The 17486-nt window shown below is 39.8% G+C and overlaps 1 protein-coding gene across 1 annotated transcript in view; it reads right to left on the reverse strand.

The window, feature by feature from the left end:
- Positions 1 to 17486, reverse strand: part of FYB2 (FYN binding protein 2) — an 83583-nt gene that overhangs the window by 25718 nt on the left and 40379 nt on the right. Inside the window, exons 5-9 of the mRNA XM_033114495.1 lie at positions 12792 to 12892; positions 9879 to 9913; positions 6840 to 6871; positions 3288 to 3384; positions 413 to 572 (exon numbers count right to left, since the gene is read on the reverse strand). Coding sequence (XP_032970386.1) covers positions 413 to 572; positions 3288 to 3384; positions 6840 to 6871; positions 9879 to 9913; positions 12792 to 12892 — 425 coding nt within the window. The remainder of the gene's footprint in view (positions 1 to 412; positions 573 to 3287; positions 3385 to 6839; positions 6872 to 9878; positions 9914 to 12791; positions 12893 to 17486) is intronic.

Consider the following 17486-nt stretch of genomic DNA (forward strand, 5'->3'; position numbering starts at 1 on the left):
TGCAATCTGAATGAAGTCAACTAATGATATCATCTGTGTGTCAATTACTTGGGTCTACGTAAAAAACACAACAACAGGAACTGGTAGATATAAAAAGAAAAGAACAAAACTGTCAGATATTTTCTTCACAAAACCCCTCTATTATGATCCCTTTTTATCAATGAAGAAATTGAGCTACAGGAATATGAAATTACCACGGAACTTGTAAGTTTAGAATCTAGCTTGAACTCAGGTCTTCTGCTTCTAGATCCAGTGCTCTTTCCACCACTGCACAGGTGCCACACTAGGGCAAGTTACTTGGCACATAACAGATGTTCAATAAATATTTATAAAAGAAATTAAAATCTTGGCCATGCACAGCTTTAAAACATTTTGGTAATGGTGAAGAGAACCAGGAAGAAATGCAACTTACATTGACGTTGGAAGTGCCTGGCCAGCTTCGGGTCCTTAGGGCCGGCCTTTGTCTGGCTGGTGTCAATCACAGCGCCCGGCTCCCTGGCCAGCATGCCCCCCCTACCTCCGTGGGCTGTCATCATCTGGATTTTTCCAGGTGTCCTTTCATGGGCACCTACCTAAACACATGCAACGGGGAGAGTACTGTAGGGCTTTGACATATCTGTTTAGTTCTTTGCTTATTCATGCTGTTCTTTATTCATTCATTCCTCACAGGTAGTAATTATTTATGATTTATTTAATGGTGTTTTACTAGACTCTAAGTTTCATGAGGAGGCAAACCACGTCTTTTGTTTACATCTGAATGGCCAATGAATGCCCAGCACAGAGGCAGGCCCGCAGGAAGCAGTCAGGACATAATAGGGCAGGTTCTTTATGTATTCTGTCTCTTAAATTTCGCAACACCTGTTAGGAAAGTATCATGAGCCTTCTTGATAAATAGTTTATAAGGGTCATATAGTAACTGACCTCTGGTCTCACAGTGAGTAGTTTACCGAGGCAGGGCGTGACCTTAGAGCCCTGTACTCCTGACCACTAGGGATGCTGTGTTGCTTTTGCCTGACATTTCACCTTTCCACCTTCCATTCTTCTGCTCCTCCTCACTTCTTTCCAGTGTTCGTTAAACACTTTCTAAAGGTGAGACAACACGCTAAGCTCTGCAGTGAACGTGGTGGTTTACATGCTAGTCACGGAGACCATACCCGCCCACAAGTAATTAATGTATAACATGGCAAGTGCTTTTTCCAGCAATATTGTTCACCGAGATGAAAACAGAGAGGAGGGGGAAGTCAATTCTCTTGGCTAAGAGACAGGGTTGGAGAAGACTTCAAAAGCAGGTTTTATTAAACCATTTTACAACGTAAGTAAGAGATCGATTGAGGAGCAAAAGGAACACGTAGCAGATAAATCCGCATGAGCAAAGGCAGGGGGTACGCGGAGAAATGTGAGTGTCCTCATGAGGGGGGTGGGAGGCTGACGAGGGAGGAGATGAAGGAACCAGGGGGAGGGGCAGGGGAAGAAAGACTGGAAATGTGTCTAAACAGACAAGCCAGAACGGGGCTGAGTTATGAAGGGTCTTTCATCCAATGCAAAGAGTACGGGCTTTAGCTCAGTCACAGGGAGCCCGGCAAGGGAGACACCTGACCAGATTCTCATGTCAGAAAAATCTGGGGAGACCGACTGGAAGAGATGCTGGAGACAGAGAAGAAATAGAACATCTCTGGCCATCTGAGTGTTTTCTTAATGATCAGATGACAATGGGAGAGGGGATGACTGTCCTTTGACTACGAGTGGACATGAGGGTCAACTCTAAGGATACATTTGGAAGTACTTGGATAAAGCTGAAGTATTTAATAGATATCCGAGTAAGGCATGGAATTTCCTGAGGGCTTGGTGGGATCTGGGCAAACTGAGAAGAGGACAGGAGCAGAGGCCTTCTTTTCAGTCACACACCCAAGAGGGAGTTTTTAAATGGGGAAAAATGACAAGAAAGTAATGAGGTCAATGTTTCCCGCTCGTATAGAGGCGGCCTTCCCTCAGTGGAACCAGTGCATGCATTCTCTGTCCTTGGGAATGTTCCCTAGGTCTGTGGGAATCACAATGGACTTTGTATCTACTGACCAGTAGTTTATATGTGACCCCAAAGAGCGCTGTCCAGCTAGACCATCCACCACATTTACCATACAAGTTCCAAACAACCTCTAACAATACCCAAAACTCAAATCCAGTTCATGAAAGTAGGACCACGTCCCTTTGGTGGTAGCCTGACCCCATACCTGGCTCTTGTCCTATGGCCAGCACTGGAAAAGAACACATCCTGGTTTTGCTCTTTCACGATCAGTCTCCTTAATCGTGCTCCCCCACTTCTGATCTCTGACCTCATCACCCATTTATGGCCTTGCCCCTGCCCCCTAGCCTTGACACGGGACACTGCTCCCCCCCGCCCCACTCTGGTCCCTGTCTTTCATAATGAATGACAATTCTGTGAATTGTGTTGATTTGTGATGCTCTGTAAACAGCCATCCTCATCCAGCCTGGTCTCTGGGCCGACACATCAGATCCGCCCCACACCACCAACTAGATGTGTGATTTACCCGGGTACTGCAGATTGGAACGGGAACAACTGGCTATTATAAGCTAGCTACACAGGTAGACATTACACAGGTATCTAGAATGTTTGGAGCACTGGTAGTAGCCCTGTTGGAAACTATTGTCTAAGCCTCTGACCACACTCATTGTTTTGTAGGGGAGAGTGTCAATTGAATATTGACACACATACATATACACTATTTACTATTAATGAACAATACTGATCAATTAATTACTGAATAGACAACAATAATCCATTTCATTTTTAGGGTACCTTATGGCTTACAAATCACTTTCATGTACATTTCATTGTATCATCATGCTTGAGAATAGGAATGGGGATGTAATTGGGTGGAGGTTATTTTTTCTCATTTTAAAGATGAGATGACCGCGCTCCGGGACTAAGTCTCTCTTCTGAGCCAGACCTTCGAGCACAGAGCCTAAGGAGGCCCTCCCTCCGGGGTTGTACAAGTGCGTGGTCAGCACCTGAGTGTTTCCTTATGTTTTGCCCCCCGGGTGCCTTGCTGCACTCACAGGATTCCCTGCTACATGGGTAGTAAGTGGCAAATCTGAGGTTGGAGCTCAGTGTTGTTGTCATGCTCTTATCTTTGATGAAACCCGCTGTATCTTCTCACTCTACCTCTCTGAGAGCCGCATGTCTCAGCTTCTAAAAGATCATCCCATGAACTGATGCTATGACCTCGCTGAACTGCACCGTTTGGTCTGGAACCCTAAATCACAGATACCTTGGAAAGATGGTTTGAATGTAGATCCTTTTCTGTTTTTCGAGGTTTCCGTTCACATGGCTCTTGTTCCTTCGTTGTTTTATCTTCATATTTAGGGCTGAAATGTGAAGAGATAACAAGGAAAAAAGTGAAGTTTACAGTGTGTATATGCTAGTATACCGCTCAATCCTAAATGAAACGGGAAAAATGGATTTAAATAGATGTGAGCCCTTCTTCTTCACCTTTTTAAAATTTATTTTAAATCTTTTAAAGATGAGGGTGCTAGGATCAGGTCAGCCATAGCTCCCCTGAGTTTCTGCGTGCTCTCAATGCTAGTGAACTCCTCCTTAAAATCTCCTAATAACTCCCCACTGTCTGCAGGATAAAATCTAAGTCCCATCTTGATCTGGCTCTTCCATTACTTTCCAACCCCATTTCCCTGTGCTCCATTCTGCACTTTTGCTCTAGTTTAGATTCTCCTAATTCGCCAAACCGACCATGCTATTTTGAGCAACTCACGCCCTTTATTTCTGTTTCCTTTGCCAGACAAACCTTCCACATCTTATATTGCTGGAAAACACAATGCCCTTTTCAATTTGTCTAAATCATCTTACCTCTGAGGATCCTCCCCTGATTCTCCCAAGCGGTCATACTTCTTATCTGCACCCCCAATCTTTGTCCTTCTATCTTGTATTGTAACGGTACTGTCTGTGGATTTGTCTTCAGTTCCTCCATTTGGCCTTGTCAACTAACTAAGCATCAAGTTCTAAAAAGGCAGAACGCTCTTATTCACGTGTGTATCCCCAGCACTACTGCTGTGTAATCCATGGTAGGAAGAGCACCGCACCTGGCACAATGCTCCCTAATAAAAGAATGACTGCCACATGCCAGAATGTAGGCAGCAGCTGCCGAGGAGAGAGTCAAGGCGGAGAGTGTAATGAAAAGACTGAGGACCCAGGACAGAATGCTGGGGAACACCAACACCCGCGTGAGAACTTCTGTGTCTGGCATTATAGTGAACTAGAAAAGTTCTACAACCACATTTTTATGAAAGGCAGAGAAAGAAAAGCCCTCAAAGAGAATAAGAGGTGTCATGAAGGAAGGAGAAACACCAGGAGGGTGCTGTTCTGAAAGACAATGGAAAGAGTTTTAAGGAGTTTCATTCATTCATCTAATTACTGAGCACTCTTTTTCATCATTGAGGCCATTTATTCATTCTCCTGTGATGTACAGGGGCTGAGAAGTGAGGGCTGGGTCTAATCCCCACAGTATCTTTCTCTAAAAGTCTAAGATTAACCTTTCTACAAATCACATTTTCTCATTTATAAATGAAAGGTCACCATGCCAATCTCCACGGTTGCCATGAGAATGAAATGTGATAAAAATGTTGAACGCCTAGCATTGTTTATGGCATGTAATGGACCATTAATAATGACTGGTGTCTTTTTCTTCATCAAAACATTTGCTGAGTTAGAGTTATGCAATTATTTTGTTCCCATTGCACATTGCTGATTTGTCTTCTAAAGCATTTACCCGCCTGGTTGATGTACATGTCCTCTGTAATCCATCTTCTTACCCCCCAGGCCTTGTCCAGTAATTTCTACAGTTGAATCTCAGAGAATAAATAATTCTCACATTAAATATTGAGAATAAATAATTCTCACATTAAATATTGTGACTTCTACGAATAATACTATGGGGAGAGGAGTGCATGATCTCTGCTTTGAAACTCTTTTGTGGCTCCCCCTGACCTATACAAAAAGTTGGGATGTGTGCCATCCAATACAGTGGCCACTTTCCACATGTGGCTACTGAACGGTCGAAATGTGTCTGGTCCAAATTGAGCCATAAGTGTAAAATACATCTGGATTTTGAAGACTTGGTATGAAAAAAAGAATATAAATACCTCAGTAATAGTTTTTATAAAGATTACATCTTGAAATACAATATTTTGGATATATTGGATAAATGAAACACATTATTAAAATTAATGTCACCTGTTTCTTTTTACCTTTTAAAATATGGCTAGCAGAAAAAATTTAAATGACATGCGGTTTGTACATATTATTATTGGACAGGGCGGGTCTAAATGATAAATCGGGGCTCTCAGGCCCTCCTGGAACCAGCTCTGCATACTTCCCCAGTTTTGTTCCTGCTATACTTTATTATGCTCAAGCATTATCAAATCGTGGATTCCTCTGCCGGCCTCATTCTCTTTGCTTACACCTTTCCTTGAGCCTGGGACCTACATTCCGCCATTTTCACCTGGCCAATTCCTCCATGTCATTCAAGATTCAGTTCAGTCATCACTCTTCAAGGAAGCACGCCTGGAGCCTCACCTCTGTGTTTTTACAGCTTCCATGGCAGTCATTACATTATAGTGTTATTTCCTGTTTACGTGCTCATTTCCCCCTCCTTCAGCCACTCCAGGCTTCATGTCCATCTTGAACCAAAAGTAGGGCATATATTCTATTCATTTTCATATCTCAGAATCTAGCAGTGTCTGAACAGAGTAACAGCTCAATAAATGCTGAACCTAAATAATCATTTGACATGTGCCTGCCATGTGCCCAGCCCTGTGGTAGGTGCTAACAGGTAATTATGGGCCTCATTGAATCGGGCAGAGACATGAAAGGAGCCCACCCAGCTGAGGAACGGTTCTCCCATGACCCAGCACCTGTGTTTTTGGCCTCATCCAGGAAATTTGGATATTTGGTCTCCAGAGCTCACCAACCATGTTTATTCTAACGCATTAAACATAACTCAGGGGGAGAGTGATGGCCACCAACTCGGAAGAGGAAGGTGAGAGCACTGCTATGTGTTAAGGCCCTGCTCTGGATCAGGCAGTACGAGATGTGCCAGAAATGCCAAGAACAGGAAAACACAGACCTGCCTACAAGGAGCTCACAGACAAGAGGGTGGGGAGGAGAGTATAGGTGAACTTGCCTGTGAGCAAACATGACATACAGTGACATTAGTGCCCACAAATGTATACCTTACAGTGGTACCCCAGGGAAGGGACTTGTTGGCTACTTCTCACTGAAGGAAGAGAATCTAGGAAGGCTTCTTATCGGAGGGCATGTTAGATGGTCAGTACGAGTTCTCCAGATTATTAAATTGGGGTGAGTTAATGAGTTAAATAAGCAAAGGCACAGAGACTTGTAACAGCATGGTATGACTTGGAAATTGTAAGTCCTTGGGTAGTCATGTGATTGTTATACACCTGCTGGATTGTGTGACTCTCCCTGTCATCCGAGAGCCTCTGAGGGTAGTGGCTGGACCTCCATCATTGCAACAGCCCCAGTGTCTAGCAAATGCCTGGCACATGCTGGGGACTCAGTGTTTGCTGAGTGAGAGCAGTGTGGGCTGGAACAAGGTGAGAGGGTTAGCATTCCTGAGCACCTTCTGTACCAGGCAGCTTGCAAGGCACTAGTCTGGGGGTGGGGGGGCGTGGGGTGAGGGATGAACCAGGTCAGGCACTGGAATCATAGCTGACCCATTGAGGAAAAGTAGCTCAGTTGTCAGAGGGGCAGTAGCTGGATTAATGCTTTTCCTTTGGAAGATAAAACTCACCTAAGTTCTTGATGGAGAAAACTCTTCCAAGGCTAAAAGTAAAGAAGAAAATGGTCATTTTCCAAAATCTACCCTAATTAACTGGGTCTCTGTTTGGTTACAGATCATTAGACACTAGACCAAAAGGTGAGGTGGGTGAGGGCTCAGTACATAGCAAAAGTAGACTCTGACCACAGAAAATTCTATGAACTGTTGCTAGTGGGGCTGAAGGTTGTCAATCTGAAAAGAAAACAAGCTTTTCTGAAGTTACGGTGCCTGCCAAGGGGAATGTATGATTTAACTTAAAAAATTCAGTTGTTCTCTGCATAACTTTCCTAGAATGCATCTGTAGGATAAAGGACTTTTAAATCATACGAGGAAACATGAATTTGTGGTATTCGAGTAAAGTTTCAGTGGGCACATTGGTGTGCAAGTCATGCTGGGAACTCTCCCTTCCTGACTGTCTATCTTCTGATCAAAAATCCTCTCTCACATGGCCTCGATTTGACTCCTTTAAAATTATGTCCCAGTGCCAACAACATAGCCTCTCACTTGTGTAGTGCTCATGTATTTGATGCCATCCATTCTGTGGAGTCTGTCTGAGAACCCTGAGACAACAGAGACTATCTCAGCATCCAAAATGCTGCCATAAAGTCTACCAGGTCTACCAGCTCATATACTCTCCTTTGAGGAGAGCTCCGCAGGCCTTCCTTCAAGGACTACTGGTTTTTATTTCCTATGTAATTCTAGTAAATTGGATGACAAGTCAGACAGACCTTGTTTTATCTCTCTGTTAATTTACAGGTTACTTAATCTCTCTGAGCCCTGAATTCTCGCCTGTAAAATGGAAGCAGTGCTCCCAGTTCCCCAGGTCACACTGTGGAATAAGTGCTACCAGGCATACACAGGTGCCTGGCACACAGCAGGGACACGCCTGATCACATGAGACACTCACTGCTAGACACAAAGATATTGACAGGAGAAAGAAATGATAATTGTCAGGAAACAGAAAACAATGACAGCAAACAGATTTGTGGGGGTTTGGTGCGAAGGCAGCTAGCTCTGAACACCTACATGGGCCCAAGAGCATCTCCTAAAAAAAGTATGGATGATCCCCAAGCATCCCTTATGTTCCAGGCTACTCCACGTCATCAAGAAAGGGTGACATCAGAGGCCACCCACCAAGACTAAAACTACTGAGATGAACATAAAATATGCCTGTATATTAAAAGATTGAAAAATTAAAAATACTTTCATGATTTTTTTATTGAATGGGAAAAAGTTCAGTCATTTGGAAAGTTCACTGGTGCAGAAAAGTTTATTTGCTGATGTTGCCAGGTAAGTCGGGCATTTTAATAAAATGTTTCTACTCTCATTAATAGGTGTAATAATCATTTATAGTTTTCTAGCCATAAAAATGTATTCACCAATGAACAATCCTTTCCAATAAGCATGAGAAAACAAAAGCAGATATATCAGTAAAAATGTTACTAAGGGTAATGTCTGAGAGTTTACTGCCTATGTTTTCTTCTAGGAGTTTTATGGTGTGGGGTCTTAACGTTTGTCTTTAACCCATTTTGAGTTTATTCTTGTATATGCAGTAAGAAGGTGGTCCAGTTTCATTTTTTTGCAATTATCTGTCTAGTTTTCCCAGCACCAGTTATTGAATAGACTGTCTTTACCCTATTGTATATTCTTTCCTTGTTTGTCATATATTAAATGACCATATAGGCATAGATTTATTTCTGGGTTCTTTATTCTGACGAGAAAGGTGAAGGGATTGAGAAGTACAAATTGATAGTTGCAAATAGTCATGGGGATGTAAAGCACAGTATGAAGAATATAGTCAAAAATATTGTAAAATCTATGTATAGTGTCAGATGGGTACTAGACTTATCGGGGGATCACTTTATAAAATATATAAATGTCTAATCACTATTCTGTACACATGAAACTAATATAAAATATTGAATGTCAACTATGATTAAAAAATAGTCACAGGGATATAAAGTACAGCATAGGGAATATAATCAATAATATTATAATAACTATGTACAGTGTCAGATGGGTACTAGACTTATTGGGGTGATCACTTTGTGAGGTATACAAATGTCTAATTACTATGTTGTTCTGTACACCCAAAACTAATTAAAAAGAAATAGAAAACTGAAGTAGAAAGATGAAGGATATAGACTAAATGTGCCCAGTAAGAAAAGAGTAGAACCTTAACTGACTCAGCTACTTCAGGTAAGTGCCTACTGTGTGCTAGGTACTGCAGTAGGTGCTTACCTCCCTTGTCTGACTTAGTTTTCTCAACATTTCAGTGAAACAAGTATCGATCCCCTTTTGTACTGAGCATCTACTACTGCAGATATAGTAACCACAAGGTTACTTCTTGCCCTCATGGGGAATACACCATTTTACAGAAGACGCAACTGAAGCTCAGAGAGGTAAAATGCATGGAACAGATGCCAGGCACTTACTATTAAGCTATTTACCTGAATTTACCTTATATTCATTCTCACAATGACTCCAGATGTGAGTACTTCTGTTATCTCTATTTTGCAGGTTAGGAAATGGAGGTTCAAGGTCACAGAGCCAGGAGCTGGGATGGAGACCAATGATTCTTGCTAGGGCCCTTAATCAAGTTACTACATTGCCTCCAAGGTGGTACCTAGCACCATGTCAGCCAGGAGCCCAGAAAATGTGCCTTCGAGGGCCTGGTCACTCTCGTGAAAGCATGGGATATACAAATTTGTCTTGTGCCAAAGAACTCCTCTGTCTGAAGGGACAGTTATTGAAGTCCAGTTGGTGCTGGCCACCATAGATAAGGGGTTGGGAATGGATTAGAACCATCTGCAACCATCCCGTCACACATTTTCTGTCTCTGACATTACAGGGCTCAGGCTTCAGAATTTTAGCAGCTGGAGTCTGGACTAGCCTCAGAAATCAGGGGCAAACCAAAAACAAAGACCTTTCTTCCCTTGTAAAAGAAACTACTTTCGAATCAACTCTGTACACGTTTCATTTATAATTTCTTAAGAAGAGAGGAAACAATACCTTTTGGAGTTCTTCAATTCCAACTTCATAAGTTGCTAAAAAAAAAAAAAACCATGAAAAAGTTATTTAAGGCAGTTTCTTACAGGACCCATTTCTTATAGTACCTAGGATTAAAGCAATTATGAACATTTGCAGAATTCAGTTTTCTCAGCTTTCATAACATTGATGTATGTGAGGCTTTGTCTAGGTGGCTTGGGAAATTCTCGGGTCCCTGATCATGGTTTTAATTTCTGTGGGGATTTCCAGATGGAATGTACAGTCAATGAAAACATTCGAAACAAATTTCAGTTTCCTGTTTTGGTAAATGTATTCATACTCCGGGTTAAGGAAAGCACTGAAATTTAGTGGTAGTGAAACTGGAGGCCAAACAAGTTCGGGGCTCAGCTCATAGAATAAGCGTTTGTTATCAGAGCACCAGTGGTCTGAGAAGGCAACGGGTTAACGCCTCCAAAACTGCCTTCACATTCCCAGTCTGGCTGGGGGTATTTAAGGCAAAAATCTGGGCATTCCTCCAGAGGCTGTGTGATGGTTGGGGTGGGGGAGGGGTATCTCTGCATGGAAACTTCCCTTGGGCCATGTGATTTTCTGGTAGAGTTAGTGACCCAGAAACTATGATGGGAGTAGCCTGGTAGACCATTGAGATTGTGATCGATAAGCCTAAGGGTTGTAATCACAAGTTTCAGGGTAATTTTGTAAAAATGGGAACTGGGTGGGACGGGACTTTTGAGCTCAAGCCACAGGAGGAGGATCTACTATTGTTTAAGGAAAGGTGAGGCCAGGGACTATGGGGATGCCAACCGGACCCTGTTTCAGTAGCAATCAGAAGGCAAATTTGAAAGGGAAGGGGAAGGACAAAAGGCCAAAGAAATCTATTAATAAATTGCCCTTCAACAAGATGGACTCCATTGCATGCCTAAAAGTGTTTTGCTCCACGTGTGTTTGGTTTTCCTTAGTACAGCTTGAAAAGTCACCAACTACCAACTACGGTTTGAATCCCTTTTGATATTTTCAGTAGTTTTGTGGATTTCATTTAATGACATGATGACAATCTTAATTATTAACATGAGTAGTAGCAAGAACTTGGGTTCAAAGTCCAATCCTGCCACTTCCTACCTGTGGGACTACAGACAAATTACTTTTTTTCTTTGAACTTCAGCTGCTCATCTGTAAAATGGGGTCAATTGGTACCTGCCTTGGAGTTAAATGGGGAGATTAAAGATGATATAAGAAATATAACATACTAGCAAGTTACCATTGTATAGAAAGTGATACGTTTTTCGATGAAATTGCTAATTTGATTTTTCTTTGCTTACAAGTTATCTATAAAGGTTCCCCCCCCTGCTGTTTAGTGAATATGTGTGCATAGTAAGTAGGACTTCCCCGTCTGTTTCTTTTCTCTTCTTTGCTGCTACAGTCCTGAAGCTTTGGTTCAGAAAACTGACCAAAGAACATGTTGCATTTCCAAGCCATTATTATTCTAAACTTACAATCCATTAATGAAGTAAATTAAATCCTAGGTTTTCTTTAGGGATTATCTGCATGTGATTGCTGACACACAGACCTAAATTCTGTGTGGATGAGTAACAATATGTGCTTTAACTTGGGTAATTATCCACTTTTATTTCCACCATTTTTAAAATCAAAACATTTTATTCAGCTGTTATTTGCTTTAAAAACTTTGTGTAGCTATTAATGCATTTTAAAATACTGCTTACGATGCAGACTGCCTCATCCATTCCAGGCATGGATTTCTTTTTCAATTTAAAAAAAATTAATCTCCTTCTCCCTCCTCCAATTTATTTACCATATATATATTTTAGAGAATTAACCAATCATGGCCTCTTTGCTTCTCCTTGCCACCTGGGTGGGGGTTATTGTTATTCTGTCTCAGAAACAGGGAAACAAAGGCTCAGAGAAACCTTACTTGCCAAGGCTAGTTGGAAGTGTTCCCAAGGTTGGATCAGATCGGTCTCTCTAACTCTCCTTCCAGGGAAGCAAACATCCTTTAATGAGAAGCAGCATAAAGTTATGGAAAGAGCACGGATCTGAGAGGCAGCCTGAGCCCGGTGCACGTTATAGCTCTACTAAATATTACTTGCGTGACCTTGTACAACTCAATCTGATCTTGAGTTTCACATCTCTAAAAGTGGTTAATAAAACCACTATGTCAGCAGGGATGTACAAAGAGAACCTAACAGAACTGTGGCCCATGGTAGAGGCTCAGTAAATCCTCGTGTTTATTCTGGCACCAATATTTGTGCCTTTTATAGAGAAGAATCGGCTGATCCTATAGGCAGAACAGACGTAGAAACTTGTAGAAATGCTATGAGTCCCTGCTTCTGCTTCTTCCCTGACAGGGTCTCAGTTTTCACAGAAAGGTCTGAGTTTTTTCAGTGATACCAGAGGCAGGAAGATTTGCTCTGAACCAGTGGTCAGATCCATTAAATGAATTCTCTGCTCCCGTTCAGGCTAAACACAGGGGCCTAATTCTCACGGTCTGTTATCTCCCTCTCCACACACAGAGTCACCAGGGGACTTCAAGAAAGACACTACAAGAAGAGAGATGAAGTTTCTATAGGAGGACGAGGAAGGAAAAGAAATCACCCTATCTTGATTTTTCCCTCTCACATATTGACAAAAGGCCAAGCACCTCAGTAGATTGGTGAAAGAGAGACTAGAAGAGGGTAAAGAGAAGGCAAGCACTAGGAGTGAGATAGCATTGATGCCCAACTGGATTTATTTATATTTTTAAGAGACTAGACGGGGGGGGGGTGTGTGAAAAAAGAAAGAAATGAGATGGTAAAGCAGCATGGCTGTGAATGTTTAAACTTACAGTGAGCTTGGGAAAATACCATTTTTGACACATTTTCATTCCACACAGGGTTACAATATTAATTGGCTTAGCAGACTTACAATCAGCAATTTCTTTTGAGGTGCACAGGTTAATGGAGTTGCCAGAGTTTCTCAGATATGAGATTGTTGCCTCATAATTATGTGGTTCTTCCAAGTCAGCACTGAGAAACATGGAGAACAAAAAGGTTACTTAAAATAAAACATTTCTTTAAACATTTTAAAACTTTTTGTAGTTTTTCTCCTCATCAGAGAGGTAATATAAGTGTGTCTGGCCAATATGGTGACCTTAGCAGACATGGAAGGCACATCACCCCTACACTAAACACACAGGAATTCTGGATGAAATATAACAGTGCAAAGAATTACACAATGAACATGTAACTCAGCTAAAAATCGATAAGAATTCTTTAAAAAATCCCCAGGTGCCAGACAGAGAGAGGAAACTCACAGTTAAAGATGTAAGTGAGAATTTCAGCCAAGGGACTCAAAGGGAAATTGGGACCAGATAAAGAAAGATCTTAGTGACTGGGGGGCTAGGGATTTAATGTCTGAGTCAGAAGTTAAGTCTGAGCCACAGGCCTTATCTGAATGGGAAGCTGGAACTGAGCTTCCAGCATAAAGTCCAGACAAAATGCCATCCCATCCATAAAACAAATTCTAAAAAATGATCTGTGCACTCTCCCAGGGACTGAGCAGGGAAGAATGCTATCTGACTGTAGCCATTGGAGCTATAAAGGGTCACGCATGAGAAATCAAACTTGAAAACCCAACACCAAGTACAGGTGTAGGTTCTATCTATGTATTTCAGAGACACAAAGCCAAAAGGGTGCTTGAAATCCAAGCTCCCTTTGGAAAGCTAATCTGAAATCACTCAGTGACCATGCTTCCATGACCCATGGCACCTCTGCTTTCTAAAGGAAATAATTCCCACTCAAAAGAAGCTTTTAGTCAAAAAATGCATGCCACCCATGATGAGCCAGCATAGGTAGTCAGAAGAGATAACTCATGGGAGAATTAATAATAGAATGACTTTAAAATAAGCATGTTTGAAGTGTTCAAAGAAATAAAGCGAGGGATAAAAGCCATGAGAGAGAATGAAAAAGGAACACATAGGTTTGGAGACAGGAGAAAGCAGTTATAGAAATTATAGACATAGTTCTAGAAATAAAACATTTAATGTAGAGGTTACAAAGCAGACTAGACACAGCAGAGGAAAGACTTGGTGAATTACTTAGGTGTGAGAAGGTAGCACAGAGAGAGAGAGAGATAGAAAATAGCAAAACTTAACAGTAGGAAGGATAGAATGAGAAGGTCCAATGTATATACTAGGGACTCTCAAAGTAAAAAAGAGAGGAGAGGATGAAAAGGAGTCAATATTGACATAATAATAGCTAAGAGCTTTCTAAAATTGAAAAGGGATATAAACCAATCTACTGAAGCAAATGTAACAGTAAGAAATAATGATAAACTCATGCTTATACAGTTTGTGATAAATTAGCATAAGACAAAGAAAAAAAAGAAAAATGTAAAAGCTGTGTGAAAGAAAAGACAGGAGCAGCAGACCAGCAATGGATTTCTCATTATCAACAATAGATGGTGGGGATTGTGGATAATAGTTTAAAGCTCTGAGTAAAGATATCTGCCAATATAAAATTCTCTTCCAGCTGCATTATCATTCAAGGGCGAGGGAGAAACAAAGACGTTTTTAGAATACAAGTACCTGTATATGCATTTACTGCTCACAGATCCCTGAAATTGCACTAGTAATGAAGTAGGATATAAAAAACAGTGGTGATCAAAGAAATTAATAAAGCTATTGGTAAATCTAAGTAAATGTTGACCATAAAATATGACTAATTTGTGGAAGTTTAAAAATAAAATGGAATTAAAATGTTGAATAATATGGAAGACGGTAAAGAGGGCTATGGGAATTATTCTCAGGTTTGTGCTATTTAGGAGCAGGATACAGATTTTGACTAGCATTAGATTTAGTTACTCGTGGATGTCAAAATTTAACTGTAACCATGAAAAATGATTAATATAAAATATTTAACTTCTCACCTAGTAGGAGAATACACAGTGAGAAAGCTTCAACATTTAAGAAGAAGGCAGAAAAGGAAGAAAAAAAAATACAAGTAAAGAAATTTCACCTGGAATTAATAATTATTTCAAAACAAAGAGTTTGAAAAAAAATTTCACAGTAAATTTAAAACATAAAGTGTAATGGGAAAAAGTCCAAATAGATCAAGAGTCACAAAAATGCAGAGAGTAACTTACTCCAATAAAATAGAGAATACCTAATTGGATGTTTTAAAAATCCTACTGGTGCTGCTAAAAAGAAGCACGTAAACCAAAGCTCCCACATAAATGAATAGAAAAAGAGAGGCAAACTAAATACTAACTCAAAGAAAGCTTAGGTAGGTATATTAATATTAGATCATACTTTAGCGTGACTGTTCAAGAAAATGAGAGAAGGTACACACACATACACAGACGCACATACAAATTAGAGCTAAGAAGGGGGACAACATGAGAGATAGTTTTCAGTTTTGAGAACGTTATAAAAATGTTATTGTCAGTTCTATGACAATACATTTGAAAATCTAGAGAAAATCTGCAATTCTAGAGAGAAATATAAAATTATCACAGGGATTGAAGGGAAATAGAAAGACTGACAGGCCAGTAAACCATCAAAGGGCTTGAATCAACAGTACACACACCCACAGCCCCCACTACCCACCCCCATATTCAACCCACCTATTTCCTTTGCCACTGCCAAATAGTTTTATAGACAAATTTTTATTACCAGTTTCAGAGAACAGAAAAAGAAGCTACACTACTCATTTAAGAGGGTAGTATAATTGAATATGAAAACCACAAAATGATCAAACAACAAAATAAAAATATAGCCCAATCTCACTTAAAACATTTTAGCTCAAATAAATAAGAGTGGAAAATGAGTTAATTAGTAATAAAACTAACTCACGAACAACTGAAATTTTTCTAGGACTTCAAGGATAACTCAGTATCAGAAAATCTGTCATTGCAATTAATCACACTGAAATAATAAAAGAAAAAAATAACCCACTCAGATTATTTTACTAGTTGCAGTAAAGCATTCTAGGTAGATCAACTTTCTTAATTAGATTAACCTCCAACAAATATCACACTTAATAGCCACTTAAGTGGAACAAAGAGTTAATATGTAAACTCTACTGGGAACTCCTACAATAGAAAAAAAATCAAACCCATAGAAAATTGGACAAAAGAATATGACAGACATCACAGGAGAGAACCACTGAATAGCTTATATAAGTAAATTTACAACCTTATAGTGAACAGAGAAATGGAGGTCAAGAAAACGAGAATTTGATTCACACCCTTCAGGTTGGCAAAAATCTTAAAGTTTGATAAACATATCTCATTTAGCCAGAATATGGAGAAACGGGATCTCTTTACACTGGTTTGAGAGTGTGAGTTGGCTATTTTGAAGAATAATTTTTCAATATCTAGCAAACCTGAAGTTGTTTATTTACTATTGTTTAGCACTTTTAACTCTAAGTAAAAAACCTAGAGAAACTTGCTTTTATATTTACCTAGAAATATGAGGATGATTACTGCAGCATCATCTGAAAGGGTGAATGAAAATTTAAAACAACCTAAATGTCCCTCAGTAAGGGAATGCATGAACAAATTGTGATATGTTTATATGATATACACGCAATATGCAATTATAATGAATAAATTAGACTTGCATGCATGAACATAGAATACAAAAACACAGCTTTGAAAAAAAATCAAGTTGCCGAGGGATAAAATAAGATGCCACGCATACAAAAATGTAAAATACTGTGTTTTAATAGATAGATGAGTTTGCAGCTAAAGTATAAGAAATACACTAAATGGATTCACTCCTACAATGCGAGTTGGTATTGCCGATGGGAAAGGAGAAAGAGAAATGGGACTGGGGAGTGAAATGAAAGAGACTTCAACTGTATCCATAACCAATGGAAAGTAATTACTTCACACTGGATGTGGAGAGAGGAGAAAATATTATTCCATAATCCTCCCACCTTAACACAAGTGAGGTCTCAGTAGTTTGGTATTCTTCCTGATTTTTTCCATTTATATGTGTGTCTGTATAGTTGTTATAGACAATGAAAAGGTTGTCATTTTCTCTCTTTTCTTTTTTTCTCCCCATTTATTATTATATCATAAGCACATTCTACCCAATTGTTTTCCCTCCTTTCTTTGGCCATTTTGGATATTTTCAGGTTTGTTTTTTTTTTTTTCATAGTCTCTACAATATTTTTAAAGATGAATGAATAGTTCATTTTGTAGAAAACAAAGAAATTATAAGCTCTAATATATCAGTAATTTCTCCTCTCATTATTTTGTTTTCCTCCCCCTGCATGAAGTAATAAAGAGGAACTTTCTTAAATTATAGACTATACCATGTATCTCATGCTCCAGTGGCCTAAATCTCATTGGGATATGGTAAATTAACTTTATTAATCAGAAACAATTTGTGGAAAAATTGAAAGAAGATGTCTAATCAATTTCTTACACTACTTCTGTCAGAAATGAATAAATACCTAACTTCAGATGATCAGAAAGAATTTCAACCAAATTAAAAAATAAAGAGCATCTTCAGATCAATTGTTATTACAGAGAGGCAGTCTCAGGGTTAATATTAAAAGGGGAAAAATATATTGTAGATCTATTTAAACCCCTCTTTTTGCTACCTGAGAATGT

This window comes from Rhinolophus ferrumequinum, chromosome 9, assembly GCF_004115265.2.
Source record: "Rhinolophus ferrumequinum isolate MPI-CBG mRhiFer1 chromosome 9, mRhiFer1_v1.p, whole genome shotgun sequence".
In the NCBI taxonomy this organism is placed as follows: Eukaryota; Metazoa; Chordata; class Mammalia; order Chiroptera; family Rhinolophidae; genus Rhinolophus; species Rhinolophus ferrumequinum.